The following is a 26,923-nucleotide window of genomic DNA, read 5'->3' on the forward strand; positions in this document are numbered from 1 at the left end:
TCCCTTCGTTCCTTATGGCACCTGAGGAACGGTAGTCGTTCCCTCCGTTCCTCTGCTGATTGGCCGGAGGCCCATTCTTAATGATTGGCTTGGGGCGCTTCCCGCGCAGCCCCCACATAGCCCTGCATGCGACCATGACCGTGACAAATAGCTATATTACTAAAGGTTTAGATATAGCTATAATATACCTATATCTAGGGGGGTATATTATATAAAATATATAATAGATAGTAGCTAGAGGTTATAGTATAGTAGGTTAACGATATAGAGGTTACTGGGCCTATAATTAACGCCTAGGTACAGAGTTTTCAGGGGGTATAGGAGGCCCTCCGTTTGTTCTAGATATATATAAGTTCTTCAGACAATACGATTACGGTTGATTCGGATGCCCTCTATACAGTGACCTTTGTCGTACTACATTTAGACCCCTGTTTAGAAGTACTGTTACTCTAGCTGTTGGATTTCCAACAGGACCTTTACAACAGCACTAACAGTGCGAAGTGAAAATCAGACCACGAGACCACTGCACGCACCCAACTGTGAATTAATACGGTATGACGCGAATGCTGCATTTGACAAGCTCCCGGAAGCACGCAAAGGCAAAGGTTAATACGACATTATACGACCGAAATGGTGCAATTGTCAGATACAAAATATGTCCTCGACCGTTCAGACACAGAACATTTCCATTTTTTGGTCAGCGCCAACCGAAAGGTGGTGGAGAGAACGATCAGGAAAGTGTCATCAGCCCACTGTGTGTACGAGAGGAGGTACTCTTGCTCCTTCTTCCCTGGTCAACCTTTCCTTCCGGGTATTACACCTTGGAACTGAGACTGAGGTACTTTCCGTATCTATCTTGTAAACCCATTGTATTTGATGACAGGCAGATGCTACACTCCTAAGATAAAGATCGCTAAACAACCGCCGCCCTCCAACTACTTCTATCTTGATTTTGATATCGCTTCATCAATATGGTGAGGCTAAAATGCGTTTCCACAAATCAACAAGGCCGCTCCAGGTCCAACTCAGTCCAAGGACACCGGGCTTCAACCGAGGTCAAGACCGCAAAGGCGTCTACACCAGAGGAGTTGGCCCTAGTTGATACCTCGCTCTGCGAGACTGTCCCTGGAGTGCATGACTCGAAAGCCACATTCCTCATCCAGCCCCAGGATAACGTCGAGATCTTCCAGAAGCTCCGGCCATTCGTTGTCACGGTTTCCAACCCGCCGGGAAAGATGGGCTCGTCTCTGCAGCGGTACAAAGCCACTGTCGCTATCTACTACCAAAACAGCGCCCTCAAAGTTGTCGATCCGAGTCCTGTGGTTGAACACACTGACCGCCCAATCCCGTCGGCCCGAGCATTGTTTGCGGACCACGATGGGAAGGGAAACATCCACTTCATTTTCAAGGGCGTCAAGATTAACTATCTCGGCGAATACACCATGCATGCGTCCATCTTCCGGCCGGATGATGACATCGAGGGTCCCGCGTTCCTGACGACGCCTTGGAGCACTTCGGTCAAGGTGGTGCCGCCGTCTCGCCGACGTGAACCGGCCCCGCTGAGTAAGTCTCCCCGCAGGAAGTTTAACCCAAAGGATCTCTCTAATGTGCTCCCAGCCGAGTTCAAGAGTCTTGTTTCGGCGGACCTGGGTATCCATGTCGACTTTGGCCACGCCGACCTGCTCGAAACCCATGAAACGGAGGACAGATCGGTAGGGCCCATAAACGCGACCAGCGGGTAGCAGAATTATTCGTATAGCGGCGTGCGATGTTGCATTCTATGGCGTGTTGTTGTAGTCTCAGTTATCACACTTTTCAGGTACTGTACCTAGATAACTTCGGCGAGACAAAGCGGGGGAATATCGATCTGGGAGCGTAAAACGACGACTATGCACAGTGGTGTCCTTTTCGGGGGGTATATAGTGATAAAAGCTATCAACAGGCAAGCTCGGAATCCCTCTACTATTTTCCACCCAGCATAACAAGGAGCATGAGCCCGAGTCTCGCAGGCAACCCCCTATGAAAACACCCAACGCTCACTTGAACAGGTACTTCGCAATAGTCGCCACGCCGCCCGCGCCAAAGCCCTCCTCCACCGCACGATCCATCAGCTGGGAGATAAACCGCATCCCCGTCCCATCCACGCCCTCCTCCTCACACGTCTGCAGGATATTCCGCATCCCCGCCGCCTGCATCGCCAGCGGATTGCCCAAGTCCTCCATCCAATCCTCCTTATCCACCCCATCCGCCAGCAGGCTCACATACGGCACCAGCGCCGTCAGCACCGGCACCATGACCGAATCCACCGCCGGCTTGGCCGCCACCATCTCCCCCACCCCACCCTGCACCTGCTCCTGCCGCTTCTGCTTCCGCAGCAGCGCAATCCCCGTAAACGCACCCATAAACATTCCATACATGGCCGTCAGCGCCGCCACATCATAGAGCGACGCCGCCCCGGCGTCCGCCGCCACGTACTGCACCGCGCCCACCGGCTTCAGCAACGCCGCCACATGACCACCGCCCTCGTTGTCGTTCTCGTCGGCGGAGTCGAACCGCGCCTGGCTCTCCCCGCTGAGGATGACGAACGACGCCGGCGTGCCCACCAGCTGCGGCGTGACCATAATGCCGCCGTCGAAGTAGGCCGCCGCGCCGAGCCGCTTGAGCGTGGCTTCCATGGCGCGCGCCTGGTTGGGCGTGCCGTTGGTGAGGTTGATGATGGTTTTGCCGGCTAGGGGGTGAGGGGTGGTGGTGGTCGTCGTGGTCTCCTCGAGGACGGGGGCCAGCGCGGTGGTGATGGAGGGGTAGTCGAGCAGGCAGATCAGGATGGTGTTGCTGCGGGCGATGGCGGAGGTCAGGGAGGGCTCGAAGACGGCGCCCTCGGTGATGAGGGCTTTGACGTGGGGGCGGTCGGCCGTGCGGTTCCAGATGGTGAGGTTAGGGGGCGTGGGGGATTTGAGGAGGGCTGAGGCCAGGGCGGCGCCCATGTTGCCGATGCCGATGGAGGTGATGGTGGCCATTTTGAGTGGGTTGGGAGTGGTTGTCGGTTCGGTGAGTGTGGTGGTAGTGTTGCTGAGGTTGCTTGTTGGTGGTTGTGGTGAAGACAGGAGGACAGAGAGGTGGCGGGATGGGGATCTTATAGCTGGCTCTTCACCTCAGAGCGAGATAGAGATGTGATACAGTTCTCTGGCCCTCATCGTGATCCAAGCAAGCCATTTCCTCGGCTGCCAGCTCAACGCATGCCCTCAACACCATGGTCCAGCCTTGCGATGCATGGCTTCAGCCTCGTCGTTTCTTGCATAGATCAGTAATCTTTTTAGGCCAAGACCACAAGTGACTCACGCCGAGCCGTTTATTTGTTCGACCTGTCTGTTTTAGGCCTTATATGCCGTCATTGTATGTAGGTTAATCTGTCTTGAGGTTTCGTCGTCTGCGTTCAGGGGTAGCATAGGGGCGCCTTGGCGCTTAGAAATCCAGACGAAGTCGTCTAGGCGGGTCAGCATCTGCCCGTCAACACGCGTCGAGGAAGCCTTTGCTTAGAAATCGAGGCTAAAGAGAGACACGAGCGCACGTGTTAACGCGTGGGGAGAGAAATGATGTTTACTATTGGCGGCGAGGGGCCAATTTCTTGCATTGGGATTGGGTTGACTAACAAGCAATGACAGCATACGAGATACTGGACCTTGAAGCCTAGGTCGCAAGCTCTTCTTCGTGTGTTTACCATCAGATCTGGTTGGTCCATGAGAAGGGAGCCACAGGACGGGGCCGAGGGGAGTAGGAAGCGAAGATCTGATAATATTAAAACAGAATAGGTACATAAGTAACCCAACCAAGCCCACCACCACCTGTTTCTCCCAACCCACCCCTTCTCTCTACTGCCTCATCCCCCATCCTCCCGCCCCTCTCCCCCTCCAAACCAACCTCAGCACCCATCATCATACAAATCCCCCCTCACCACACTCGCCCCCGCCCTCCCCTCCCACCCAAGCCTGACCAACGTCTCCTCCCCCGCCACATACCTCGGCCATCCCTCCCCCATGCCACCCCCCACCCCATCAAACTCCCTCCCATACCGCCCCAACCCCTTTGCAGGGTCCCTCGCGAACGCAGCCCACGCCCCCCTCATATACCTCCCGACCTCCCCCTGCCCCTTCGTATTCCCCACCAACCCCTCATCCACCGTCCCAAACAGCACCGCGACCTCCGAGTCGTGGTACGCGCCGCTCGGGGGCGTGGTCGAGAGCGCCGTGTTCGGAAACACGCCGTGCCAGCGGTAGCGCCAGGTCGGGTTGCCGTCTCTGTGAGAAGAGTGGTTGGCGCGGGCTGCCGCGGGGCAGACGAAGCGGTGCTGGTTCTGGTGGTGCCAAAATGTGGTTTCTTGGGCGGGGGTGAGGGATGGTTGGGGCGGGACGAAGAGGCGGAAGAGGCCGGATTCGTTGTCGGTTGTGCCGATGAGGAGGGGGAGGGGGGCGGTGGGGTGGGTGGTGTTGGTGGTGTTGGTGGTGTTGTTGCTGGGGTGGTGGTGGGGGAAGACGAGGGTTGAGTCGATGGTGGGGGAGTAGGGGACTGAGTTGGGGGAGTCGATTGTGTTGAGGAGGGTGGCGATGAGGGAGGGGGCGGGCGCGGATTGCATGCAGGTCAGGAGGGTGGAGGGAGGGGTGGTGGCGTCGCCGCAGCCGAGAGCAGTGGTTGTGTTGTACCAGAGTTCGGTGGCCAGCGCGGCTGATCGGGGGGCGATGCCACTAGCTGTACCAGACATGGAGATAAGTCCCGCGACGATGGGGTCGTGCGGCCAGGCGAAGGAATAGTCTGATAGGGGTCAGTTGCGTAATCCCGGGGGAGGTGACGGGGGGCGTTGACGCTGGACGAGCTTGTCTAGGGTAGTGCGTTGGGCCGTTGTAACTTACGGTCGACGGAGGCACCGCCGGCGGACTCGCCAAAAAGCGTGATGCGTTTTGGGTCGCCGCCAAAGGACGCGATGTTGTCGCGGACCCATTCGACTGCCATACGCTGGTCCAGTAGGCCGGGGTTCTGGTGCCCGTGGGGGTTGCCGGGGAAGCCAAAGAAAGTGAGACGGTAGCTGGGTGAGCTGTTAGCAAAGGGCCAGCTTAAGACGGTACGCGAGGACGCCTACTTGATAGTCACCAGGACAATGTCCTCTTGGTCGGCGAAGAACTGGCCGTTGTAAGCTGGCACGGCGGAGCTACCTGCGCATGGTCAGGACAAACGTTTCTCGATCGAAGAGCGGCGTGATGTTACCCGAAACAAAAGAGCCGCCGTGGATGTAAACCATGACCGCCTTGCGCTTTTCGCCGGTCTGCGGCTTGGTCCAGACGTTTAGAGTTAGGCAATCCTCGCTCACTGGGATTCCGGGGTTCGTGATAGTTGCGAGGATGCGGCGGCCGACCTCGGTAATGCCGTACACGTCGATGAGCTCCTGGGGGAAGTCGGCGTCGAAGGCGCTAATGTTAGATGGGAAGCACGCGGCGCCCTAGGTTCTCACTTGTTAGCGCGGCCAGCGGTCTAGGTCAGAAAGCTGCCACTTACAAAGCTCTTGCCGCTAATTTTGGTTTCCCCGGTGTAGCGGACCGGTGGCTGGAATCGAAGACTTCCTACGGGCGGCTGAGCATAGGGGATTCCGAGGTACTCGGACACCTCGGAGGCCGTGGATGCGGCGTGTCCCTCGACGGGGCCGCTGGAGGTGTGGACGGTTTGTCCAACTGTCCACTTTGGAGGTCGGCATGCGGATGCCGCAGCCAGTGGCGCTGCGAGCGCGATGATTAGGGGAAGACACCTCATAGTGAATTGGAGGCTTGCAGTTCTGGCGGTAAACGAGCGTTGTCCAAAGTGTAAACTCTACGCGTTGAGGTTCGGGTTGTTGGTCACATCTCCCATAACCGACCATGGCGGGTAGGGCCTCATACTTATGCTTCGTTTTCTATTAAGTGCTGTCGAAAACCATTGCATTCATGCCCCAGGTCCGCGTCACGGCCCCTGGGCTCATGGTGTTCAGCCCGTTGATGATAGCATTGGTCGGTTTCAATCCGAGCTCCCGCGTGTCGTTGGGAACCCGGACAGGGCTAGCCAATCCCATCTCCTCCTGCGTTGACCCTTGTCGGCCGCATCGCCGGCGGTTGAGATAATGAAGGTAACAGGACAGGGCAATTGGACGGACGGCGGATGGACCGTGCAGAACCCCCCTGAACGAGGTCCGACGACGAGTCAGTGAGCTGCGGGACACAATACGAGCATGGATGTGGGGCGGTTTGTGTTTGAACAAAAAAGGAAAATGGTATCATTGTTTGTGTTTTTGCTATTTTCTGCCGTCATAAATTTTCAGATCGTCATCCGAACCCTCCGGCCCTGACACGTGAACGATGCGGCCACCCGGGCCGAGGCGCACGCGCATCAACTCTTCATCGACTTCTAGGGGGTTAAGTCGTTTGCTATTCCAGCTTCGGATGGGTGCTGACCCACTCCCGCTCCCCTGGGCTCCCGTGGGTGAGCTTATGCGGACGGCGTTCGAGCCCCTCTTCACGTTGACGACAAGGACGCGGAACATGGGGATGGCCTGGGCAATGATGGTGACGCCCGGTTCGAGGAAGTTGAAGATGGACATGAAGACCATAAAATCTGCTCAACGGTTAGCTACCCCTGTCTGAAGATTCCCTTGGGTTTTGCGCGTACGGTAATTATTGTCGATTTCTTTGAGTTGGTAAAATGCGCGGAAGATGACGATGGTACCGGTGATGGCGCCGAGGCTCATGGCGAGTGTGAGACCCCACTTTTCTCGCGTCTCGAGCAGCAGTTTTCGGATGATAAACCAGGGAAACAAGGCCAGCAGGACGTCGATTACGCCGCCGTACACTAATCACAGAATCAGCCTCTGTTCTTCCTCCTCACAAATCCGGGTCGGGTCTTCGTACCAATGGTTGTTCCGCCGAGGTATTGGAGGTAGATGAGGTTGAAGCACTTCGCGTGTTGCGGTCGGAAGATGGCGCGCGGGTCCTCGCAAGCAGGAATCCAGATGGACAGCATGCCGGGGATGAGGATCAAGTTTGCTGTGACGATGACGAACCAGAGGAAGTAGAGGAGGGCTCGGTTCCGGACGATGCGAGAAAGCGTGATGGCGAAGGCGACCTTGGTCCACGCCGTGGCGAGGGTGGTCATCGAGGTGGACGTGTTCTGGTAGAGGAAGAATCGGCGCTTCTCATCGTCGGTGGTGTAGCCGGAGGTGATGGTGCGGGTGAGGAGGGCGGCGGCGACCAGGAGGATGCACTGTCCAGGGGGGTTAGAATCGGATTCACGCCGTCCCAACTCATCTCCCATTGCCACGCATGACATATCCCATGCCGATTCCCAGACGTACCCATGATATCGAGAGGACGAGGTCATCCCACCACAACTTCGAGAAACGGTGGCGGCAAGCCAGGCGGACGATGAGGAATGCGCCGGCGGCGACGGTCAGCACCCAGGTGGCGACGAGGGTCTGAGAGAAGATGGAGGCATCTCCATTGTCGCTCTGGTAGACATGGCCGGCTCCGCTGTCGTCGCTGCTCATGATTGAGGCGCGCTCATGGTCGCAGTCGCAGCCAAGGTTCCCGACACAAAGGGCAGCAGGGAACGGGATGCGGAAGCACAGCGGGCAGGCGGCGAGGGAATTAACTGAAATGAAATATACCACGATCGGTTGATGCAGCCCACATGGCGAACCGGGTTGTGCAAAGTTTTAAAAAGGGCTTGCAGAACCCTGGCAGCGGCTGGGAAATCCGGGGGAGGAGCGGAAGCGGGGGCGGCAGCGTTGAACGAGCAGCAGCGATGTGACGAAGGGGAGAGAGGGCTCGAGCGCAACACCCACACATGCTAACCGAGCCCAGTAGGCAATTCGTGTTCTGTGGGAGGCCAATTGGGCTGTGAAGCTTGGTAGGTGGGTCCCGCCATAATCACAGCTGGCCGAGTCCCCGAATTCTCCTCGCTGTGCGCTGCTGCTGCGAGAAGAGGGAAGGAGGGTCGGCTAGCCGAGAAACTTGTTCGGTTTTGGAGGACGTCTGGAGAGCGGCGGAGCAGTTGCCAAATGGAGCCCAGATGCTGCAGGCCCGAGCTCCGTAACGAATGCGCTGGCCAACAGCGAGTCTCGCTCGCTCGCTCGCTGCAGCATCTTTTCCCCTCCTTCCCCACACCGGGACTCCTCAGCAAAGTTCCAGGTTCTCTGGGGTCCGTGCAACCCTGCGTGCCTGCCTTCAGGATTTCCCGAGCGAGGAGAAGTGTGTGCCAGGGCAGGACGCAGGACGTGCACGGGGACCGGGGGATCACACGGGTTTGGGACATGGCGCGCATGGCTGCCCGGGCCGGCGGTCTGTGCTGTGCAACAGCCCAAGCACACCAAGGACCCGTCTCCATGGATGATGGCTCGGGAGTCCGGGGTGATGCGGGGCGACCAAGGAGCCGGCTTCATCCAAGCCCGGGCCTCTCCCCATCTCAACAACGAGAGGTGGTCTGGACCTCCATCGGGGCCGCCTATAACGAGAGAATCCCTTCCATCAACCTCCCTTTGAGTTCCCAAATTCAAAAGTCCTTCTCACTAGCCCTGGTTTTTGTGGCGCACCAAATACGGCGCCAACACGACGACGCGAGATGGTGTTTGAGAATGCTCCGCTAGCAATTTCCAACTTTGGCGCAAAACATGACCTAATTGGATTACGGGGATGGATTCAAGGTGCTCCGAGCTCGACAAGCCTTGCGCGAACAAGGAACCTGTGTCGCGGCGGTGAACAGCCCAAAATTGTCCGTCAAGCTGCACGAGTTGCAGCAGAGTCGAGAGGGGTTGGAGAAGGATTCCATGTTGCCACTCTTTTTTTCATCCTCATTGATTCCATCAGGGACCATCACACGTGATGCGCCCGGGATTCTGCCCGGGATCCCCCCAGGGAAGCCAGGATCGTCCTCACCGGCCCCACCTCCGAGGCCCGCATATCGTGACATCGTCCGAGCTTCTCGTCCGTCCCTGTCGGTTTCGCTTCTTCCCTCTCTTTGCCCGCAACTTGCCCCAACGGTAGCGAGGAACTTTGGACCAGGGCATGCGCGCAAGTTGCAGTGGTGACATGCGTGTGCAGCGACAAGGTCCGCGCATCTTCAACAAAACTCACTTCGTCAACATCGCCGTGCCACAGTGGCGTCCTTGGTTTTTGCTGCAGTGAGACTGAGCTGGGTTGAGCTGACCAAACACGCCACGAGAATCGGAATCTCCAAATCTCGCTCCCGCAGCCCCAATCTCAGATCCGTCAAAGAGACAAGGGCCCTGGCCACCCGGTTCCCTTCCGCTGGCTTCCGCGTATTGGCTTGGGAAGAAACTGGAAGAAGCCCTTCAAACTCCAGCCACCACCGTCATCTTACCGATCGGGCCGTTCGCGACGCCGAGGCCGATTACAAACGACATGGGGCAACGCCGAAGACCGGACCGCGATCTCATCACTTGCAGCCGCTGCAATTTCTCAAGCACGCACGCACAGCTGCCCCGCCCCCACAAACCCGACCTGAGACGCTTTCTCCCATCCTCTGACATTCCTCTGGCTTTGGGGTTGTTTCATTGACGTGAACGTAGTGGAGGGTAGGTTACGAGGGACCAAATACTTGGGACTGCGTGAATGGGAGGAGAGGGTGCTTTGCCAAATATAGCGACCGCTGCTTTTTGGGCTGGTGGGTGATTGGAGCGGGTCAGAATCTGGCACACATCGTGGCGAAACCAAGCCGTCGTCGGTGAGAACGAGAACGCGGAAGGGGAGGATGGCCCGGGCGGTGAAAATACCGAGGGCCTTGTACCCGGCCAAGGTGAGTGCAGTGCCGATAACCGTCGTCCACTTTTCCCCCTTTCACTTCAACGCGTCGCTGCTCGCACTTGTTGGTAGTCTCTCGGCCAGAGAACCACAAATATGCCAATTGTTCCTGCAGGCTCCGTCGTCAGCGTCTCTCGCCCTCTGACCTGTTGCGGGATGTGGGGCCCCACACCGAAACTGAGCTGAGAAAGGGCCCGGTCACTCCCCCTCAAAGCAGAGTAGCGTGTACTTACCCAGTAAGAGGTGATCAGATCAGGCCAGACCAGGCGAGGCGAGTCGCGTGAGAGATGGCCAACGGCTACGCGTCGAGGTAAGTGATGGGGTCCGTGTCCTGCTCCGCGGGCTTTGCCCGGTCACCGGCGTCTGAAACGCGTTTGGCTGCCATGCATCCTGTCTCATCGCTGGTGGGTGGTGAGCTGATTTCTGCGGCGTTGTGCATTTCGTGGCGGTCCCGGATGCCTTCCCCGGGAAAGGGGTTCCTCTGCTGCGTGACCGAACGATCCGGCTCTGCGAAGTCGAGACCCGTCGAAGGACGGGCAACGGAAGAGATACAAGAGCCCTAGCTCTAAAACGGAGTGCAGGTGGAAGCAGAGAGAGTCCGCCCACCTGATCTCAATGTACCCGGACTGCAAAGTGCGTCGTATGTCAGCTGGGACGAGTACAGCGCGTCCGATTCCGCTTCCTCGCCGCCCCGTAAGTGAGTTATTGTAGGGTGAGCAAGGAGGGTGGCAAGGGAGCTAAGCAAACGGTAAAATGAACCACCAGCAAGGTCTAGTGGCGTTCTGGTGACTTTGGGTTTTTCTGTTTTGTTCTATACAGCTCCTCCACAATAATCATTGACAACGCGAATCGCTCGGCGACTTGGTGGGTTATGCACATCAAGCCGGTACCATCGAGCCAGTACCGTCATTATTATCATCGAGATCACCGTCATCGAGCTCACCGTCATCGAGCTCACCGTCATCGAGCTCACCGTCATCGAGCTCAACGACACACTGCTTCAAAGTGAACGGGGGTGGATTTCACAGACGGTCGGCCAAGATGTGCCGGAAATCCGTTGGGATTCGTAGAGACGAAGTTGGCGCGCCCCAACCACGGCAAGTCGAGAGCATCAGGGCCTCTCCGCAAACAAGGAAAGTATAGGGAAGCCCCTTGGACCATATGCTACGAGTTGGAAGAGATGGGCTGGCCAGAGCCCTCAACGACAGCGATCTCGACCTTGTGATCGCTCCCATAGATATAGTCCCGCTTGCTGGAATAATAGCACCACTTCTGGTAGGCAACGAACATAGGTCCCAAACCCTACTACTCCAGTTTGTTCTCTTTAACCGTAGGGTTTGGCATATATTCCATTCCTATCCACGAATGTTATCCCACTGACTTTCCGCAATTCACAGGCTACCCTATCACCAACATCCCTCTAGGGAGGTACCACCTCAAGGGAGAACTCAGCCGTCCGTTTGGGCTTGCTATTCTTGCTCGCTCTGAACAAGAGGGGACCATATTCGGTTTTATGAGCGCCTGTGAAGCCAGTTTCCCAGCACGGCCTGTTTCAGAGCGGTTGGTTCGCGTTGCGGGGTCTTCGTAATGAACAACGAACAACACTCTGCAAAGCCGTGGCATGATGACCTTTTGCCCGCGGAGATTTCCACCTTGTCACAAACATCCATATCTCGCCCACCCCCCTCGTAGAGACCATTGTGCATGGACGAGCGCACAAGGACCAATCAGAAAAATAGAGTCGACGTGCGAGGGTGGCCGAGTTTATACACTTAAGCCTCCAGATGCATCGGGCGACGGGACGGCACTTGTTCGGCAGCGGCCGGTACTGTTCCGGAGGATCAACATTCGGGTCTGGGGAAACTGAAACGCAGCATTTGCGATAAATGCCAATATGAGCCAATTTGGCACGATTTTCTGTGTGATGCTCAAGTATGCGGTTGCTGATTGGGCCGCATATCGGATACGAGACACAAATTGCCGTCACCTGCATGTTGACTTGCATGGAGTTGCAGTGCGGGGACTCGGAACTTTGCTGGGTAACGGAGAAAGCAAAAAGCGGCTCGGATAACGGCCGCTTAGCGAGATGCGGCCGAGGACAGCGCCCGGAGTTCCGGATCCAATGACGTTGTCCCAGTTCCGAGGTTAGTTTGATTTAGCCTGTGAGTTGTGTTATCGATGAGAACATTCAAGGTCCTCCCCGACTTAATCACTTCAAAGCACACGGCAAGTCATCCTCTTCACTCTCCTAACCCGGCCTTGACTTAGCGGTGACGGAAGGACGGCACGGGAAGCTTCCCAATATCATGTCCGGGTTTGGATGCTAGGCCCGAAGGATAGTGGATGGGATGGAGACTGAATACATCTTTCTTTCACGGAAAAAGAAACGGGCTCGTGTAAAGAAAGCATGTCGTTCGTTTGCTTCGGTTACCTACACTGCCTCCATTGACCACAAGGCCGGCCAAACCGATTTACATACATACGTGAATCTCTGCGGCGTAGGTGGGTGGAGGTGGGCGTAGGTCGGAACTGGCTGGCATGGCCGCGGCAACGGCCAGACCGACCCAGCCCTGCGGCGTTGGCTCTAAGCTTCCTGCATCCTCATGATCCTGCTCGTTCAACAGGCAGTTGCCCTTCTCGCTAGCGGCAGCGTCCTTGAGTAACAGTTTAGAGCGTCATCATGGTCCTGCCTTTGGCTACAATCCTTCTGAGTTGGTTTCAGCGTTGTTGATGAGAAGTTAGAGGTAGGATTTGGACGTAATTATTCACTATAAATTACCTAGCCTTATTGTTAGCCCTACCCGGAGCTGTGTACTGACAACCAGATCAAATCAACGATTTTATGTTCTTCCTTTTACCTTCGAACTAGAATTTATCTGTTTAGCCCGTCAATAACGATACGTATGTCTAAAACTTAGGTCTCTGCCCTTCTTAAGTCATCTCAATTGGGACATTAGCTAACAAAACAAGAACATGAGCAAGCGAAATGGACCAGACCGTACTGCCGACTTAGGTATCGCCGCGCCTGGGTCGAGATCGATCAACGTGTCTACCAGGCCCCCGCCTGTTCCTCAGGATGCCCAAGGACCGCCAACTATGAACCGCACCCCGATGCCGGAAGGCCTCCTCCCAGACCTCGCCTTTGGCTTGTCTCGAGTCCTCGGGGGCACCGAATATGTCGTCGTTGTTGCTCTCCAGCTCCTAGGATTAAAGCGCCGCACCTCTGAGATCGATCTATTAGTGCCCTCCGGTCGTGCCTATAGGGTGGTTGAGAGGTTCGCAACCATCGACAACGATCATTTCGGGACGTACAAGTCTATGGGCAGGACTACGGTTTGGTACAGGGGCCCGAACGGGCATAGGTACAGGGTAACCACGTGGGAGTCGTCGCCGAATATGCGGCAACCGTACCCAACTTCCGGTGCCAGCTTTATCCTGATCAACAGCGTGCGCCTCCTGAAGCCGGCGCTGCAGCTCAACGAGAAGTGCGGGTCGTGGGCAGAGCATACGGCGCGTGGTGACCAAGTTAGGCGAAGGCGGGACGGTGGGGATATCATCTTCCTTCTTGGCTACATGAACAACAAGAAGCTGCGGACGACGAATCAGGAAGTCAACCATGCCACGTTGGAGTTTTTCGGCAAGTTCTTCGCTTTCGGCCGGGGATCAGAGCAGCGGTTTCGCGCCCTTGGACTGAAGACGAGGGAGACAGACACGACTGCCCCGACAACGGCGGCGCGGGGCTAAACTACCTACCTAAGTCGGTAGCATCTTGAGACCTACGAGAGAGTCCCTAGCCTTTGGTGCGACGGCAGGGGTTTGTGGACTACCGTATTAGACTTGCTATTGTTACGGCTCTGGCGCCGTGCTGTTCCCGAATCTCCCTTACTCGGCTTGAGGGTAGACGGGAAGCACGTGTGCCGGAGCATACAACCGTGGATGGGAACTGGCATCGTTCTCCAAGACGTGTGCCATTACATTTTACTATTTGTAGTGCCAACTTGTGCGATGTGGTTCGCCGGCTCCGACCCCCTCCGTTCCGACCCCCTCCGTTCCGAACCTCTTCGTTCATGCAATGTTGCGCCTCCAAAGCTTGTTTGGCTCGCCTGTAATGACGGATTGAGCCATATCAGATCTTGCCCTGCTCGAATCTCTTCCTCCGTTGTGATCTGGCCATGTGTGGATTGCGGTCCCCACATCTGCGATGTGAGAGATTCAGTCAGCATTCGAGACCTCTGCAAGCAACAACTTGAACTCTTACCGGGTAGTGATATGCGATCGGCGGGTTCCGAGGCACAGGGGAAGCAGTAACCTGGCGGACCTCCCCCCTCACCCTCTCGGCCTTCTCCTTTACCGGTCGAACCCCGTCGTCCTCCCCAACCAAAGTATCGAGCTGCGACACCTCCGTCACCACCCCCCTCTCATGCCCCTTAACTCTTTTCATAAACCCCCTTAACGCCGTCATCCCCAGCATCTCGACCCTGCCCCCCTGAATCCCACCCGCCTCAACATCTCCCTCCCCAGCCCTACCCCGATCCCCACCCCCCTCCCCAACCCCAAACCACAACCTCACCCGGTCCCAAACCGAGTAATACACCCTCGGCCCCTGCCCCTGCCCCTGCCCCCGCTCCTGCTCCGCCAGCCCACCCTCTCCACCCCCAACCTCTTCACCACCATCCGTATCCACATCCCCTCCCCCATAACCATAACCATAACCAGAACCATCCCCCCCACCGGCGGAGCCACCTCCCAATGAACCGGACACGGTCGCCGACGCCGCCAGCACGGCGGTGCTCGCCTGCAGCGCCAGCCAGAAGGCTGTCTGGAGCGGGTCGGCCGCGGCGGATCTACTGGCGCGGACGGCGGAGAATGTGGCTGTTGCGAGGGCGAGGGTTGTGAGGACGGTTGCGGTTGTTGCGGGGGTGGGTTTGGGTTTGGGTTTGGCGCGGGCGTTGGTCGGTTCGACGTGGGAGTCGGGGGAGGGTGAGGGGCTATTGTTTGTGTTGGGGAGGGGGGGTGTTGGTCGTCGGATGGTTGGGACGATGGCGATGGCGGTGACTGGTTTGTTTGGGGGAGGTTAGCCTTTTAGGGAGGGGGGGGTGAGGGGGTCTTGTGGGATCTAAGGGGGGAGGGGGTTGAGAACATGAGAAAGGGGGTGGAAAGGGGGAAGGGCGGAACCGAGGATGGAGGGAAAGGGGCGGCGTACTCAGGATGATTGTTAGCAGGTCAAGGCCGGTGGTGAGGCCGGTTAGGGCGGAGCGGAGGATGGGATCGGAGTCCCTACACGATCCGGAACCAGGGTCGGGACATAGGATGAACGGCTCTACGAGGGAGAGCACCCATGATATTGTAGTCAGAGCAACCACACCCCAGTAATACCGCTGGATACCGGGGGCCGTTCCGATCTGCCGTCGGAAGAAGGCCAGGAAAGAAAGTTTGACCAAAAGTATTGCTGTCCAAGCAATGGCGACGAAAGAATGGTATCCTTGAACCACGTCGATTAGTTCGGTTTCTCTCCCGGGGTCGAGGCGAGAGATTATGGATGGATCCAGCCGAACCGCTGACGACAAGTAGAGATTGTTGCAGATGCTGTACAGGAACCCGATGCCCCCTGAGAGGAGGATGGCTCCTGTAAAAAGGACATAATCATCTAGGGCGAGGGCTCGCCGTGCGTGGAGGCGGACTCCTGCCCTTGCGAGAACGGAAAGGATTGCTAAGGTAAAGAAAACGGCCACTACGGCCTGTGCATCGCGCGTTAGACGACGTGTCATTACGCGTGTTGCGAAGAATGTACCCACCTTGAACGCCGTCTTCTTGATGCTGGCTAGGGTATCAACCAGATCATCGACTGGTATTACGTTGGGTCCAGGGGGATTCATAATGTGTTAGTGCTGGAAATGTAAAAACCCAATGCTGACACGGCCGTTGCCCGGACCTTGTTGGTATAAGTAAAATAGGTATCGGCTCATCACTTCGGCCATGGTCAGCCAATACCACCTCGGTATGTACTCAACAGTCATCGTCCAAACTTAGCTATTTCCAATTGTCTCTCTGCCGCTCTGCAATGGGACGGTGAGATGCGGCACAGCCCTACCACCTCCCTTCCTCGAAACATCCGATATTGCGGCGTAGTCAGCCCGCCGTTTGTGTTTCACCACGCGCTCTTGGGTTGATGTGGTGCCACGCTGTGCCGCATCGCCTAGACGCAATGCCGTTGCACCTATGTACGCCCAATTCCGCTCTGTTGCCGGCTCGTCCGGATTTCCGCCGCATCAGGGCCGAAAGTACAGAGGGCTGGGCCACTCGTCACCCGTGATTGGGTGTTTTGCGAGGGGAGTATCGGCGCATGCCTCGGTCTGGGTCTGTGGTGGTACGGGTTGCAGATCCGACAGCTGAAAGTCTGAACAATGCAAACAGTTACGGCTACATTCCCCGCGCGGCACATGATACGGGCGCCGCCAAAGCCAACAAACAGTCTGCTCTGTGCCGCCGCAAACCATAGCTTTAATACGAACGAGCATCACAGGTACCAAAAATACAAACCCTCCGACTGCAATGTCTAGATTCTCCTACAGTCCTTCCGACATCAACCGCAGCGGGACGGAGAAACACGGCCGGTGTGGGTAAACACAAATCCGGCGTTCTCTACCTAGGCTAAGCACATCTCTGGAACCACCTCCCCAGCATGGACCCCCTTTCCTTACACAACATCAACACCGCATCAGCACGGCAACAATTCTTCAGAGACGACCTCAATCTAGGTGACAGCAAAACCACAGCCCGTTTCGTTTGCCTACTACTACCCTTTCCATTTCTCATGCACCATCTTGTCCAGTTGGCTATGTTTCACTGGAGCTATAGGGGTCCTGGCAAAACAAGTCCCATCAACCCGATGGCGCCGACTCCTTGATGAATCGAGGTGCAGAATCTCTGTTTTCCTATCCTTCCTCATTCTCTTAGTATCTTTCTTCTCCGTTTTCTCTCCGTTCGCATTTGCCTTTCACACACAGGAGCTGGAGTTACGCGTCGTTCGCATCACCCCGGTGTCGTTCGACCAGTTGATGATGGCTCGCACCCGGTCAGCCGCTACCAAAAATGGGAATATGTGAAGCCGAGGGGAGGGTGTTTGGAGTTAGAAGGTCGTCATCCCGGCTTGGGGTTGGTGGAAAAGGATTCTAGAGCGTGCTTCACCGAATAAGGGGTTAAGGGGCGCATAGTTTGGGTTCTAGGAGGTATACCCAACAACGGACAGGAAGGACCACATTCAGGGAGGGGCGAATACATTCACGGGCAGCAATGGTTTTGCGTTCACTGATGTCAACATGTAGATATCGACTTGAGTATGTATGTGCAGCTAGATAAGTATGTACGAGAGAACCCCTGCTCCCCACCGCGCGTCTGCGCCCCCGTCCCGCCTAATCCCGCCCCCAACTGGCTCACCGCCAAAACGCTCAGCAGGTCTGAGTCAGGCCCGAGACCTTGCAGAACTTGCCGTCGGGCCCGCTGCCGATCTTGGGGGGCTCGTCGCCGTCGTTGTTGCCGGTGAAGCGGTCGCAGCTCTTGCCGTCGTCCTGGCAGCTGTTGGTGACGGTGCAGGTGTCGCCGTAGTTGGTGTTGATGCCGCACAGCACGCCGCCGTCGACGGCGACCACGTTGTCGAGCACCGCGTGCCGCGCCCCGCCGTTGTTGCTGCAGTTGCCGCAGCTGCGAAGCAGCTTGCCGTAGTCGTTGACGTAGAAGTCCTTGATGTTGACCGTCCCGAAGCCGTTGAACTGGACTACCTTGTCCGAGGCGTGGAAGGCGCCGCCGCCGATGATGTTGGAGGTGCCGCTGGGTTGCTTGAGCGAGCTGGAGGGGGTTAGCAAGGAGCTGGAGCTCAGGGGTGGGATGGTAGACATACATGGCGTCTTCGCAAACGTCCTCGAACCAGACGTTGATCAGGGTGCTGTTGGAAGTTAGCAATGCACTTCTCAGCATTGTGGTTCTGATGACTTACCAAGTGCCCTTGCAGTGGACACCCTCAGCTTGGTTGGGTCCGATGATGACCTAAAACACGGTCAGCTTTGTCTCTACTTTCTAGGATTGTTTGAGACGTACGTTGGAAAGAGTGGCGCCATCCTGAAGAACAAACATGGCCTCAGCCTCGCCTGTCTCACTTTGATCCTGGCAAACTCGGGCTAGTAGCTGTCAGTCTTTCATTCGACACTGTAAAATTCAACACGAGACACATACGCGAGCGATCAAAGTTTTGCATGCCGCCGTCATACGTCTCCCCGGCGGGCACGTTGATCGGCTTGTTCGTGGCCACGGCACCCGAGCTCTTGGGCAGCGTGGTGGTGACTCCGACGGGAGTCTGAGTGACCTTGGCCGTCGTGGTCACCAGCGTGGTGGGCTGGCTGGCCTTAGTCGAGGTCGGTGCCGGGCCGGCGCCGCCGGTGAAGTAGCATGAGCACTCCTTGGAGATCTGGCTCGGCTTGTTGCCGCAGTTGGAGGCCCAGGAGGGGAGACCAGTGGAGGCCGTCACGGCGCTCTGAGTGAAGGTCGCGCAGAAGGCAGACGCGGTCGCTTGGTTGTTGCTGATGTAGCTGGCACAGGCGTTGGTGTTGGGGTTGAGGCACCCGAGGGCGCCCGGCAGCAGGCCGAGGAGGGCGTAGCGGTGCATCTTGATGAACTTGGGCTGGGTGACTCCGAAGTAGGTTGTTGACTTGTTGCTGAGGCTCGAGGTTGAACCTTGAGGATGGCTCTCGTCTGCCTTTTATCACTGACGTTCGGAATACCGGAGTCTTGGGAATGGAGCAGAGGTCCACACCACGGCTGTTTCCGTTGTCATAGACATCGTGTTCGCGAATGGTGTCAATTCCCCCCTTTTCTCCACCACTCATGTCCCGGTGTTTCATGTCTCCGAGCTCTGGAGGCAAGACTTCCGTGACTTCAGGGAGGAAGGAAAGGGGTGAATGACCTAGTCACAGCAAGACACAAGGCTCGTTCTAGCCCCATTTCCCGCGGCACTTAGGACTAGAACTTTGTTAGCGCACTTGCTTGTGGTTTGTGGAAATCAGTTGAGGTATATCGCCTGCAGCCCAACCTCAAGCCACGGACTGTCTCCCTCCTCGACCAGCGCGACCCGGCTCCCGGGTCCCATTGACAGATTTAGAATGTTTTGGGGAGTGGAGCTCCTCGTGGTCCTTGGCCCTGTGCCCCGGTCCAGAGTTGCAACACCATGACCGAAGTGGTATGTGGGCCGATCTTGTGGGCGGAGAATCAACCAAGATCTGAAATGCCACCAATCAAGCGAACCAAGATCTCGCAAGCGGCCCAAGCAGGCCACACCCAAGGGAAGGGGTGTGCGCCGTTGGGCGGAGGGGTGAAACGGGGCTAGCAAGGCCTGCCCGACCCTCTCGTGTCCCCCTAATAATTTCGAAGTCTGGGCCTGTTGAGAGATGTTTTGTGATTGTTGCGCAGCCAGAACAGCGTGCAAGAAGATAACTAATACGAGATAAATCACGGCAACGCAACATCCCATCTAACCCAAAATCCGATGGACATCCGTGACCACACCCGCCGGCGCCAAATGCCAACACTGACAAGAGTACCTTCGATACCTTAGGTAGGTAGGCGAGGTACCCTCCCCTGATCACAAGAACCTCGTTACCAACAAGATTGTTTTTCGGACGAAACCCTGTTCATGGCCTACTGCGGCCCCATCACCTGCTTGATCAAAGCAAACGACAGCTCCTGGGTCTCCTCGACGAGGTCCTGAAACCCGGCGTCTTTCCATAGCACCTCGGCTTTGCACGCCGCGTACATCATGATGAACTCCTGCAGCGCCGTTGGCGCGGGCACGTCGTAGCAGTACCGCACCAATGTGACAAAGTCTGCCACTCTTTCGCCGCGGAGCTTGAAGGGGAAAAGCACCTGGCCGAGCTTGTTTTGAGACAGGTTCATGAGATCCAAAATGCCGTAGTAGTCGGCAAAGATGTACATCTTGGCATGGCAGAGGAAGATTTGGCTGTGATCTTCCTCGGGGTTCGTGGTGAGTCTGAACTTGGCCTGATTAAACCGGTTGGCGGCCTGGCTGAACCTCTCCCAGAGGCCGCGCTTTCCGCCCTTTCTGTTATCGGGGTCGATGGTTTTGTAACTGCACTCCTTTTGGGGCTTTTTAACTATGATCGGGGGCTCCATCAGACGTTGTCCCTCGGGCACTTCCAGTCGTTGTCTCTTGGGCCCTTCCCCCCGATCCGGTCTCTTGAGGCCTCTCTTGCGCGGCTTCGGTTCTTCTTTGACCGGTTCGGGTTCTTGTACCTTGGCCGGCCGACGCCCCGATCGGTTAATGGGAGCGATCGCAACATTATCGTCGGCCGCGTCGTAGTCTCCGGTGTAGGCATACTGTATGAATCGAGTGAAGGTGTCCTCGTCGACCCAGTCCAGCGTGGCACTTCCATCCCGGGCCTCACTGAAGTCGCCCTCGACGAGTGTCCGGAGAGTAGGCGATTGATGTGCGACCAGGGCCGAGCTGATTGTAAACTCGCGCTTTTCCGGGCCCACCACAAACCGGAAGGGTCTAGACGACGCGATTCTAGTGGACCATGTGTTAGGCTCAGGAATCTGGTACAAGATGAATCTGGATTCCGGACGAGTACTTACGTTAGCCACGGCAGTCCTTCGTTCTTGCTGGTTTTCTTTCCAGTGCCATTGGGCTTTGAGGCTGCCATCTTGATGTCCGGGGGCTGAGCTTGTGCTGTTCGTAGGCTGTGTGACTCGCTGCGGCGTGAGAAGAGAGGAAGTGTGTTAGGCAAGTTGGCATCTTCGTTTCTTTTTCGAATTGGTGGCAGCAGGTAAATAATGCAATAAATACCTGGTTTCTGCAACTCTCTCTCTACTTTCCACGGACAGTGCTTGGTAACGTAACTCGACACCAAACAGGTTCTAAGCTGAACAGGCCGGTGAGGCTCCTAAACAACCAGTGTTGTTCTGGGATTTCAACACAATTTGTAGGCAACATTGAGGGATAGGGAGGTAAATAACCCGGTTAGCTTTTGAGTCGTGGAGTTACGAATAATTATTGCAACAGCTGCCATTAATATTGTAACACAGCAGCATAGTAACATAGGACAAAACATCAATGTGCTAGTTGTACTCGTCATAAGAGGCTCCGCATCGAGGTCACGAGTTCACGTTGGAGGTCATCAATGAATCATTAAGCATATGACTGTCCAGCCTGAACTTGAATGGATGGAGAAAAGGCAATAATTTGTAGTCCCGCAAGGTAGAAGCACAACGCTTGAGCTTAGCACCCGAGGAGCAAATCTCAATCATCCAGTCTCTCCACCAACAACCCAACAAGAGAAGCGCCCAGCTCCGCGTGCGCCGCGAGTAACTTTTGGAAGTCGTTATTCTTCCACAGCCTTTCGGCATTGCAGGCAACATAGCGCAGAATCAGGGACTTCAGCTGGTCCGGCGTGGGATCGCCATTATAACAAAACTGCAACAACGCAACGACATCCTCCACCCTCTCCTCATTATTCCCCCTGTCTGCCTTGAGATCGAGCGCAATCAGCGTCTGCCCCAGGCTGTACAAGGACAGGCCCATCAGCCGCGAGATGCCGTAGCAGTCGGCAAACAGGTACAGGCGAGTGTACCGGATGAGGATCTCGGCGACGTCGTCGTCCGGCGTGATGGTGATCGTTTCCGTGGGGGCCTTGTACCCGGGCGGGCATGCCTCGGACACGGCGGCCGTGAACGTTTCCCACACCCCGGGTCGCCGCCTCCGCGCCACCTTGTACCTCGCAGGTCTCGCGTCATATCCGCCCCAGCTAAAATCATCAGGGTCCTCCTTGCGGTCATCCTTGCGGTCATCCTGCTGGGTTGCCTGCGCCGATTTACGACCTTTTGCGGTACCTGCGACCTCAAAGGCCCCGGTGTAAGCGTATTGGATGAAGGAGATGAAAGTGTCCTCGTCCACATCTTCCAGCTGGGCGTGTCGGTCGCCTGCCTCTTTGAAGTTGGTGTTGTTGACGAAGGTGTTGAGCGCGGGGGATTGGACCTCGACAACAGCCGAGTGCATCGTAAACTCGCGCCTGCGGGGCCCGATTGAAAACCGATATGGCTTGGAGGACGCGATCCTATCGATCTTGTAAGTATCATGTGGTTCCTGTGGGACGGATATTAAAGTGACGGTGGAGCTTACTTTTCCCATGGGATGGGTTCCATGTTGCTGGTTGAAGGATATGACATATCCGATGTGGTGGTGCTGTATGTATCCTTGTTTATGACGAGATTGTAAGACGATAGGGGGACTCGTTGTAGGTTACATCCGGGTGCTGGAAGAAAAACACGATGAGGGGGCCCGAGGGGAAAACCACGTACCTTATCTAGTATAGTAGCAACCTCGCTGACAAACGAGCGGGAGGTTAGGTCACCAATTGGGTGCCCTGCATGAGAGCCCAACCAACTTTGAATCATGCTCTTTGAATCCTGCCTCGGCCATGTTGTGCTGCGGGGGACCGTAATGCGCGGCGAATGAAAAGTTCGAGTTTGGGCAACATGGGACTGTCATCTGAATCAATGAAAACAGGCACATTGTGGGATGAACACCATGGCTACATCCCCTTACATGTACATGCCCTTTGATCACCCCTTTCTTAGTAAGTTTCAAGCACCTGTCTTAACACGGGTCTCGTTGCCGACGTTTTTGACGTGGTAGAGTAACAAGCCTGAATAGTTGCACGCTCTGACTTGAACCCGAGCCTGCTGCAATGATGTGACGGTGACGGGTGATGAAGTCGAAGAATATCGAGTACATTGAACAGAATCATGCGCAACGAACCCACAACAGCTTCCCAGTTACTCTCTCTCACTTTCTCATTGGTGATTCCAAAGCACAACGTACCAAAAGAAAAAGGGCACTGGCTTTCAGGTGGATAAAGGGTTGTGCCCAGCCGAGGGACAGAATACTCCGAAAGTCCCAATGCTCTCTGAACTCGGCCCAAAGAAAGAGCTCCAATGACGTCATATTGCATGTCTCATATATAGGGTCTGCTTGTAATTCGCCAAAAGAGTTTCCGCTGTTCACCTATAATACTGAAAGCTATTTTGAAACTGGTAATTTTGTATAAATTGTGTAGTGCGTAAGTTGCTTGTAAAGCCTAGGGTGTTGAAGGTCAGTCAGGGAGGTTCGAGTCGAGTACACAACCTTGCTTGCAACCATTTTCGGGACGTGGCCTTGACCATCTTGGGCCCTGGGGGAAATGGCAGTTCGATTGACGTGCATGAAGCGGGATTGTGATTCGGCACTGGAGCGCAGATCTTGGATCTAACGCATCACCCCGCGAGCCAAGTACAATTACATCACTGTCCTGGGCAGGTTTCTAGCCAAGAGCAACGATACACCCATGTGTAAGCCAAAAGGCGACCCGCGGATCCTGACGACATCGTCCAGGGCCCAGTGGACAGGAATAAATCTTGACCCAATCCCCCCCCAACACTCCCCTAGATCCAAGCTCTGATCCATACGCGGGTGGAGAGAATCGGCGACGAGCAAGACCAAACCATCTCCAGCACAATATCACAAACTACCCAAAGCCTATTTCACAAGCTACCAACTCTCCGTGAAGCCTGGCCACCAAGGCCACACAACACAACCAACCTTACCATGGCCCCCGTCCCCGCCACCCCCCTATCCGCACACACCCTCCTCGAAACCCTCCCCCCAACCCGCACCCTACACCCCCGCCAAACCCAAACCAACCCTGACGACGGTAGCACAGTGACGATAATCACGGGCACCAACACTGCCGCACCGGGCAGCCCCGACGACGCCAACGACGCCGACACCCTCTCGGGCGGCGCCATCGCCGGCATCGTGCTCGGCTCCATAGCCGGCTTCCTGCTCTTCCTCTGGATCGTCCGCTCCTGCAGCAACTTGGGCGCGCCCCCCGGCGATGAGGCCGTCCCGGGCAGGCCGTGGTATGGCGGGGTGAGGGATGAGTATCGCGAGCCGCGGTATCCGAGCGGTGGTGGTGGTGCGGGTGGGAGGGGGAGGAGTAGGGGGCGGAGTCGCAGTGGGAGTCGGAATGGTGGGTATTATGGGGACGGGCGGCATCATCATCACCATCATCATCATGGTCGGCGGAATAGTGGGTATGGGGAGTATGAGGGGGTGGTGCCGGTGCAGGAGGTTGCGCCGGTTGTGGTGAGGGAGGGGAGGAGGAGTCGCAGTCGCGGGTATTATGGGTATGGGGAGGAGCCGGTTTCGAGGAGTCGGAGTCGGGGGAAGTACTAAGGGGGTTTGAGAGAGGAAGGGCGAGAGGCGGTTGACGGTGGATATGGGTTGCTGCGTTGGGAGTATTAGTGGGCTGTGACGAAGATTCGCGTTCTATTATTGTCTGTTCTACCCCGTGTCCGTAATACTGAATGCAAGTATCTAGCAATGGAACAAATGCTATCAGCAAAACAAATCCCCTTCATCTTCCAACCCCAAAGCCACCGATCGTACATTTAATGATCAATACAACAAACCCGGCCGATAGATCCCTATTCAATCAACAAAAGATGCTCAACATGCAAGTAGATCTCACCCCTCTGCCTCAGGGAATAGTCGTTTGCTGCCCTGCGACAAAAACAACCAGAACGGCAGCATAAGCCGCCGTGGCTGAGACGACGCCCAAGATCTCCCTGAGAACGAAAGCCGCGGCCATAGCAAAGACAAAAGTAAAGCCAGCAGCAACACCAGATGCGCGCCCGCGGTCTAGGTGCGGGACAAAGATGATGATAACCATCGGCGCGACCAAGAACATACTCACGGCCAGACCGGCGCCCAATCGGTGCAAGTACCCCATGATAGTCGATTCAGCCGCGGAGACGAACCTTCGGAAGGCCGCGATCTCGCGTCCGACATCCTTCTTCGGCTTTCCGATCCAGCGGAGGTACTCCAAATCCGATCTGGCATTGAAGTGTGGATGGACTTTGCCATTGCTTTGTGCCGAGGACGTGTCGGCAGTCGTCGGCTCCGATTTCAGGATCGACTCGAGATGTTCCTCTAACAGCGCGAAGCCGCGCGTTGAACCGTTGTTGACACGGAAAGGATCCGTGCCGTTTCCTTTGTGAGCTTGCTGGACCATGTAATCGTAGTCTTGGAGAGCCGCGACTAGTCCGAGAGACAGATCAGTGTTGATGTACTTTCACTCCATTATCACCATTAGTGTCCCCGTCTTCGTCGGCGGGCCCAAACGTACCATACTGCCGCATTGTGCTACTCCGATAGTCGGCCTCCGGGCTGAGCCATGCCGGGTCCTCATCCCCTTCTGGAAGGTAGCGGTGTTCCAACGCTTCTCGCACGAGCTTACTTTGCAGGCGCCGGATCGTTAGGAGTTGTAGTGCCGAGAGATCCAGTTGGAAGCAGCGCAACTCGACAGGATTGCACCACTTCCTCACGACCCCAAATTGAAACAGCTCCCTATTCCGTCCGTGGAAATCGGTGCGTTTGATGGGCGGAGCGACCTCGAACTCTAGTCGACCTTTTCCAAAACCCATCGAGTTGATTTCTAAGCAGCCAGGTGGGCCGGACTTGACTGCAGTCGGCTTGTTGACGTTGTCTGTAGTGGCATACTTGGGAGACGGGGCACCGAAACCGCGGCGTCCAGCACCTCCCATACCTCGGCCGACGAAGAGTGGGTTTACCCACTCGCCTGTGTTGGGATCAAGGACCACGGGCAGGCCTTCTTCGAGGTCAGGTACCCTGAGTTGGGAGAAAGGGAAGTCCCGTCCCGGATGCGTAGGAGATCCATGACTAGGGCCCATGAACGTTATTGGATGATGATCTCACTAGACAATGATTGAGAGGACTGGGAGTTATGTCTACAACCTTTTCCATGTTGCTTTTCTCCATTACAGCCCGACCTCCCACCCTCGTTTTAAACTGGCACAGAGCTCACAATTTTCGAAGGTTGTTACACAGTCACCCCCGAGGCCTCCTCAACGTTTCACTTCCGAGCCATAATCTGGCTGGGTGCATGAAGGCGCGGAAGCCGGCCTGCACAATTCTGCAGTTAGGGTTGGTCCATAACCCTCCGTCTGCTTCGACTACGGCAAGCCACATGTTTCGGCGGCAGCCCCCGCCCCTCTGTCCGGCAGGAGACACAGCCTGATGTTACCCAAGGGGCTTAATTTAGATCAGACACGGTCTGGCTGCCGCCCAACTCCCCCTCACCCGGTTACGGCCGGTCACCGGTCGCTGACAGCTGCCTGGTGTCACATAACTCGGGAAGACATTTTACTGGACGAGCGTCGTGCAAAAGATGGCCTTTCAGCCCCTAATGTGTTGAATTCATCATTGAATCACCACAAACTGCGCGTGGTTTGGATCACCTACTGACTCCCCAGCCGGACAGCAGCTGATTAACGCGTCGGTTCGCCTTGAGCCTGGTCATAAATACATGCGAAAAAGAATATCTGGGACCCCAAGACGCCCCTGTTTCCGTTTTCTTTTTACCCGCCCACCACCCACTCCTCTCTCTAGCTTGGTTACACAGCTGAGTGATTGAATGTGCGAGAAGCCGACGTTTATTCTAGACCAGGCGACTGAGTGGCCTCGCGAGAATCCATCGTTGGTTGTGGGATAGGGCCGGGACTCATCCGGTTTTCGGGGGCAGCATCCGCTGACACCGCCAGCGAGTCTGCCTGGACGGCGGACGACTTCCGCAGCGGATATGCGGGCGTCGGGCTCCCAAGCAACCATATCCATAATTAAACGCTCAAGTTCCACCCGTTGAGTTTCGGAGAGGCCCAGGGCGGACTTGGAAAGGCGGGCCGGGAGTGCATTGGCGTGCGGCTCTTCGTTAAACCACCAACGGTCGTCGGACGTGTCCATGGGTTTCCCGGGTTCACGACGACCGTACCTATCCCACACGAACTTAATTTATAGTGAGGTTGAAAATTAAACAAAACTTTAACACCTCGTAGCAATGTAGACTTAGGAGTAAAATGCAAATCACTATCAGGATGTTGAAATAGATATTAAATTCTCTAGGGATTCTTTTTATTGTAATTTTAAGATTCTTGGTTGGTGGGATACTTTACTGTGAATGTTGTACATTTAG

The 26,923-nt window shown here is 56.1% G+C and overlaps 11 protein-coding genes across 11 annotated transcripts; 2 read left to right on the forward strand and 9 right to left on the reverse strand.

Annotated features, from left to right (window-relative positions):
- Positions 1–592: 592 nt before the first annotated feature.
- Positions 593–1,742, forward strand: B0H64DRAFT_469461 (uncharacterized protein; the record flags this gene model as incomplete). Its single annotated transcript, XM_062807800.1, has 2 exons — positions 593–1,582; positions 1,631–1,742. Exons 1-2 carry the CDS (start codon positions 972–974, stop codon positions 1,740–1,742), a joined length of 723 nt encoding a protein of 240 aa, XP_062655126.1. The 5' UTR covers positions 593–971.
- Positions 1,743–2,036: 294 nt separating this feature from the next.
- B0H64DRAFT_330193 (uncharacterized protein) lies at positions 2,037–3,017 on the reverse strand (the record flags this gene model as incomplete). Its single annotated transcript, XM_062800922.1, has 1 exon — positions 2,037–3,017. One exon carries the CDS (start codon positions 3,015–3,017, stop codon positions 2,037–2,039), a length of 981 nt encoding a protein of 326 aa, XP_062655127.1.
- Positions 3,018–3,919: 902 nt separating this feature from the next.
- Positions 3,920–6,233, reverse strand: B0H64DRAFT_469468 (Alpha/Beta hydrolase protein; the record flags this gene model as incomplete). Its single annotated transcript, XM_062807801.1, has 5 exons — positions 5,545–6,233; positions 5,257–5,488; positions 5,132–5,204; positions 4,905–5,077; positions 3,920–4,806 (listed from the first exon to the last, which is right to left on the reverse strand). Exons 1-5 carry the CDS (start codon positions 5,794–5,796, stop codon positions 3,920–3,922), a joined length of 1,617 nt encoding a protein of 538 aa, XP_062655128.1. The 5' UTR covers positions 5,797–6,233.
- A 29-nt stretch (positions 6,234–6,262) lies between these two features.
- On the reverse strand, positions 6,263–8,025 carry B0H64DRAFT_409595 (uncharacterized protein). Its single transcript, XM_062804719.1, has 4 exons — positions 7,367–8,025; positions 6,924–7,275; positions 6,685–6,864; positions 6,263–6,630 (listed from the first exon to the last, which is right to left on the reverse strand). Exons 1-4 carry the CDS (start codon positions 7,556–7,558, stop codon positions 6,311–6,313), a joined length of 1,044 nt encoding a protein of 347 aa, XP_062655129.1. The 5' UTR covers positions 7,559–8,025; the 3' UTR covers positions 6,263–6,310.
- Positions 8,026–13,067: 5,042 nt separating this feature from the next.
- On the reverse strand, positions 13,068–15,706 carry B0H64DRAFT_330237 (uncharacterized protein; the record flags this gene model as incomplete). The annotated part of the gene is made up of 6 exons (XM_062800925.1): positions 13,068–13,418; positions 13,829–14,026; positions 14,089–14,425; positions 14,603–14,702; positions 15,034–15,568; positions 15,626–15,706. The coding sequence occupies 6 exons, from the start codon at positions 15,704–15,706 to the stop codon at positions 13,068–13,070; spliced, it is 1,602 nt and encodes a 533-aa protein (XP_062655130.1).
- A 1,572-nt stretch (positions 15,707–17,278) lies between these two features.
- B0H64DRAFT_366998 (pectate lyase-domain-containing protein) lies at positions 17,279–18,489 on the reverse strand (the record flags this gene model as incomplete). Its single annotated transcript, XM_062801930.1, has 5 exons — positions 17,279–17,675; positions 17,728–17,772; positions 17,824–17,873; positions 17,925–18,004; positions 18,060–18,489. 5 exons carry the CDS (start codon positions 18,487–18,489, stop codon positions 17,279–17,281), a joined length of 1,002 nt encoding a protein of 333 aa, XP_062655131.1.
- A 1,028-nt stretch (positions 18,490–19,517) lies between these two features.
- Positions 19,518–20,539, reverse strand: B0H64DRAFT_469489 (uncharacterized protein; the record flags this gene model as incomplete). The annotated part of the gene is made up of 2 exons (XM_062807802.1): positions 19,518–20,403; positions 20,472–20,539. 2 exons carry the CDS (start codon positions 20,537–20,539, stop codon positions 19,518–19,520), a joined length of 954 nt encoding a protein of 317 aa, XP_062655132.1.
- Positions 20,540–21,003: 464 nt separating this feature from the next.
- B0H64DRAFT_409606 (uncharacterized protein) lies at positions 21,004–22,228 on the reverse strand (the record flags this gene model as incomplete). Its single annotated transcript, XM_062804720.1, has 2 exons — positions 22,015–22,228; positions 21,004–21,949 (listed from the first exon to the last, which is right to left on the reverse strand). Coding segments are annotated over exons 1-2 (857 nt in total), but the record flags the coding sequence as incomplete, so codon positions are not given.
- Positions 22,229–23,162: 934 nt separating this feature from the next.
- Positions 23,163–24,298, forward strand: B0H64DRAFT_248620 (uncharacterized protein). Its single transcript, XM_062799960.1, has one exon. It carries the CDS (start codon positions 23,479–23,481, stop codon positions 24,106–24,108), a length of 630 nt encoding a protein of 209 aa, XP_062655134.1. The 5' UTR covers positions 23,163–23,478; the 3' UTR covers positions 24,109–24,298.
- Position 24,299: 1 nt separating this feature from the next.
- B0H64DRAFT_248646 (uncharacterized protein) lies at positions 24,300–25,217 on the reverse strand. Its single transcript, XM_062799962.1, has 2 exons — positions 25,061–25,217; positions 24,300–25,003 (listed from the first exon to the last, which is right to left on the reverse strand). The coding sequence occupies exons 1-2, from the start codon at positions 25,121–25,123 to the stop codon at positions 24,413–24,415; spliced, it is 654 nt and encodes a 217-aa protein (XP_062655135.1). The 5' UTR covers positions 25,124–25,217; the 3' UTR covers positions 24,300–24,412.
- Positions 25,218–26,165: 948 nt separating this feature from the next.
- B0H64DRAFT_409610 (uncharacterized protein) lies at positions 26,166–26,870 on the reverse strand. Its single transcript, XM_062804721.1, has one exon. The coding sequence runs from the start codon at positions 26,692–26,694 to the stop codon at positions 26,251–26,253; it is 444 nt and encodes a 147-aa protein (XP_062655136.1). The 5' UTR covers positions 26,695–26,870; the 3' UTR covers positions 26,166–26,250.
- Positions 26,871–26,923: the final 53 nt, after the last annotated feature.

The sequence above is a fragment of the Chaetomium fimeti genome (genome assembly GCF_033439085.1).
Source record: "Chaetomium fimeti strain CBS 168.71 chromosome Unknown B0H64scaffold_9, whole genome shotgun sequence".
Lineage (NCBI taxonomy): Eukaryota > Fungi > Ascomycota > Sordariomycetes > Sordariales > Chaetomiaceae > Chaetomium > Chaetomium fimeti.

Bases quoted from the DNA above. Each gene is read 5' to 3' on its own strand.
- B0H64DRAFT_248646 (XM_062799962.1), bottom strand. From the start codon at position 25,123: ATGAGGACCCGGCATGGCTCAGCCCGGAGGCCGACTATCGGAGTAGCA. The intron at 25,004-25,060 runs GTACGTTTGGGC...ATGGAGTGAAAG, and splicing joins TAGCACAATGCGGCAGTATG to TACATCAACACTGATCTGTC.
- B0H64DRAFT_409595 (XM_062804719.1), bottom strand. From the start codon at position 7,558: ATGAGCAGCGACGACAGCGGAGCCGGCCATGTCTACCAGAGCGACAAT. The intron at 7,276-7,366 runs GTACGTCTGGGA...CCCCCTGGACAG, and splicing joins TCGTCCTCTCGATATCATGG to TGCATCCTCCTGGTCGCCGC. The intron at 6,865-6,923 runs GTACGAAGACCC...TTCTGTGATTAG, and splicing joins CCTCGGCGGAACAACCATTG to TGTACGGCGGCGTAATCGAC.
- B0H64DRAFT_409610 (XM_062804721.1), bottom strand. From the start codon at position 26,694: ATGGACACGTCCGACGACCGTTGGTGGTTTAACGAAGAGCCGCACGCC.
- B0H64DRAFT_248620 (XM_062799960.1), top strand. From the start codon at position 23,479: ATGGCCCCCGTCCCCGCCACCCCCCTATCCGCACACACCCTCCTCGAA.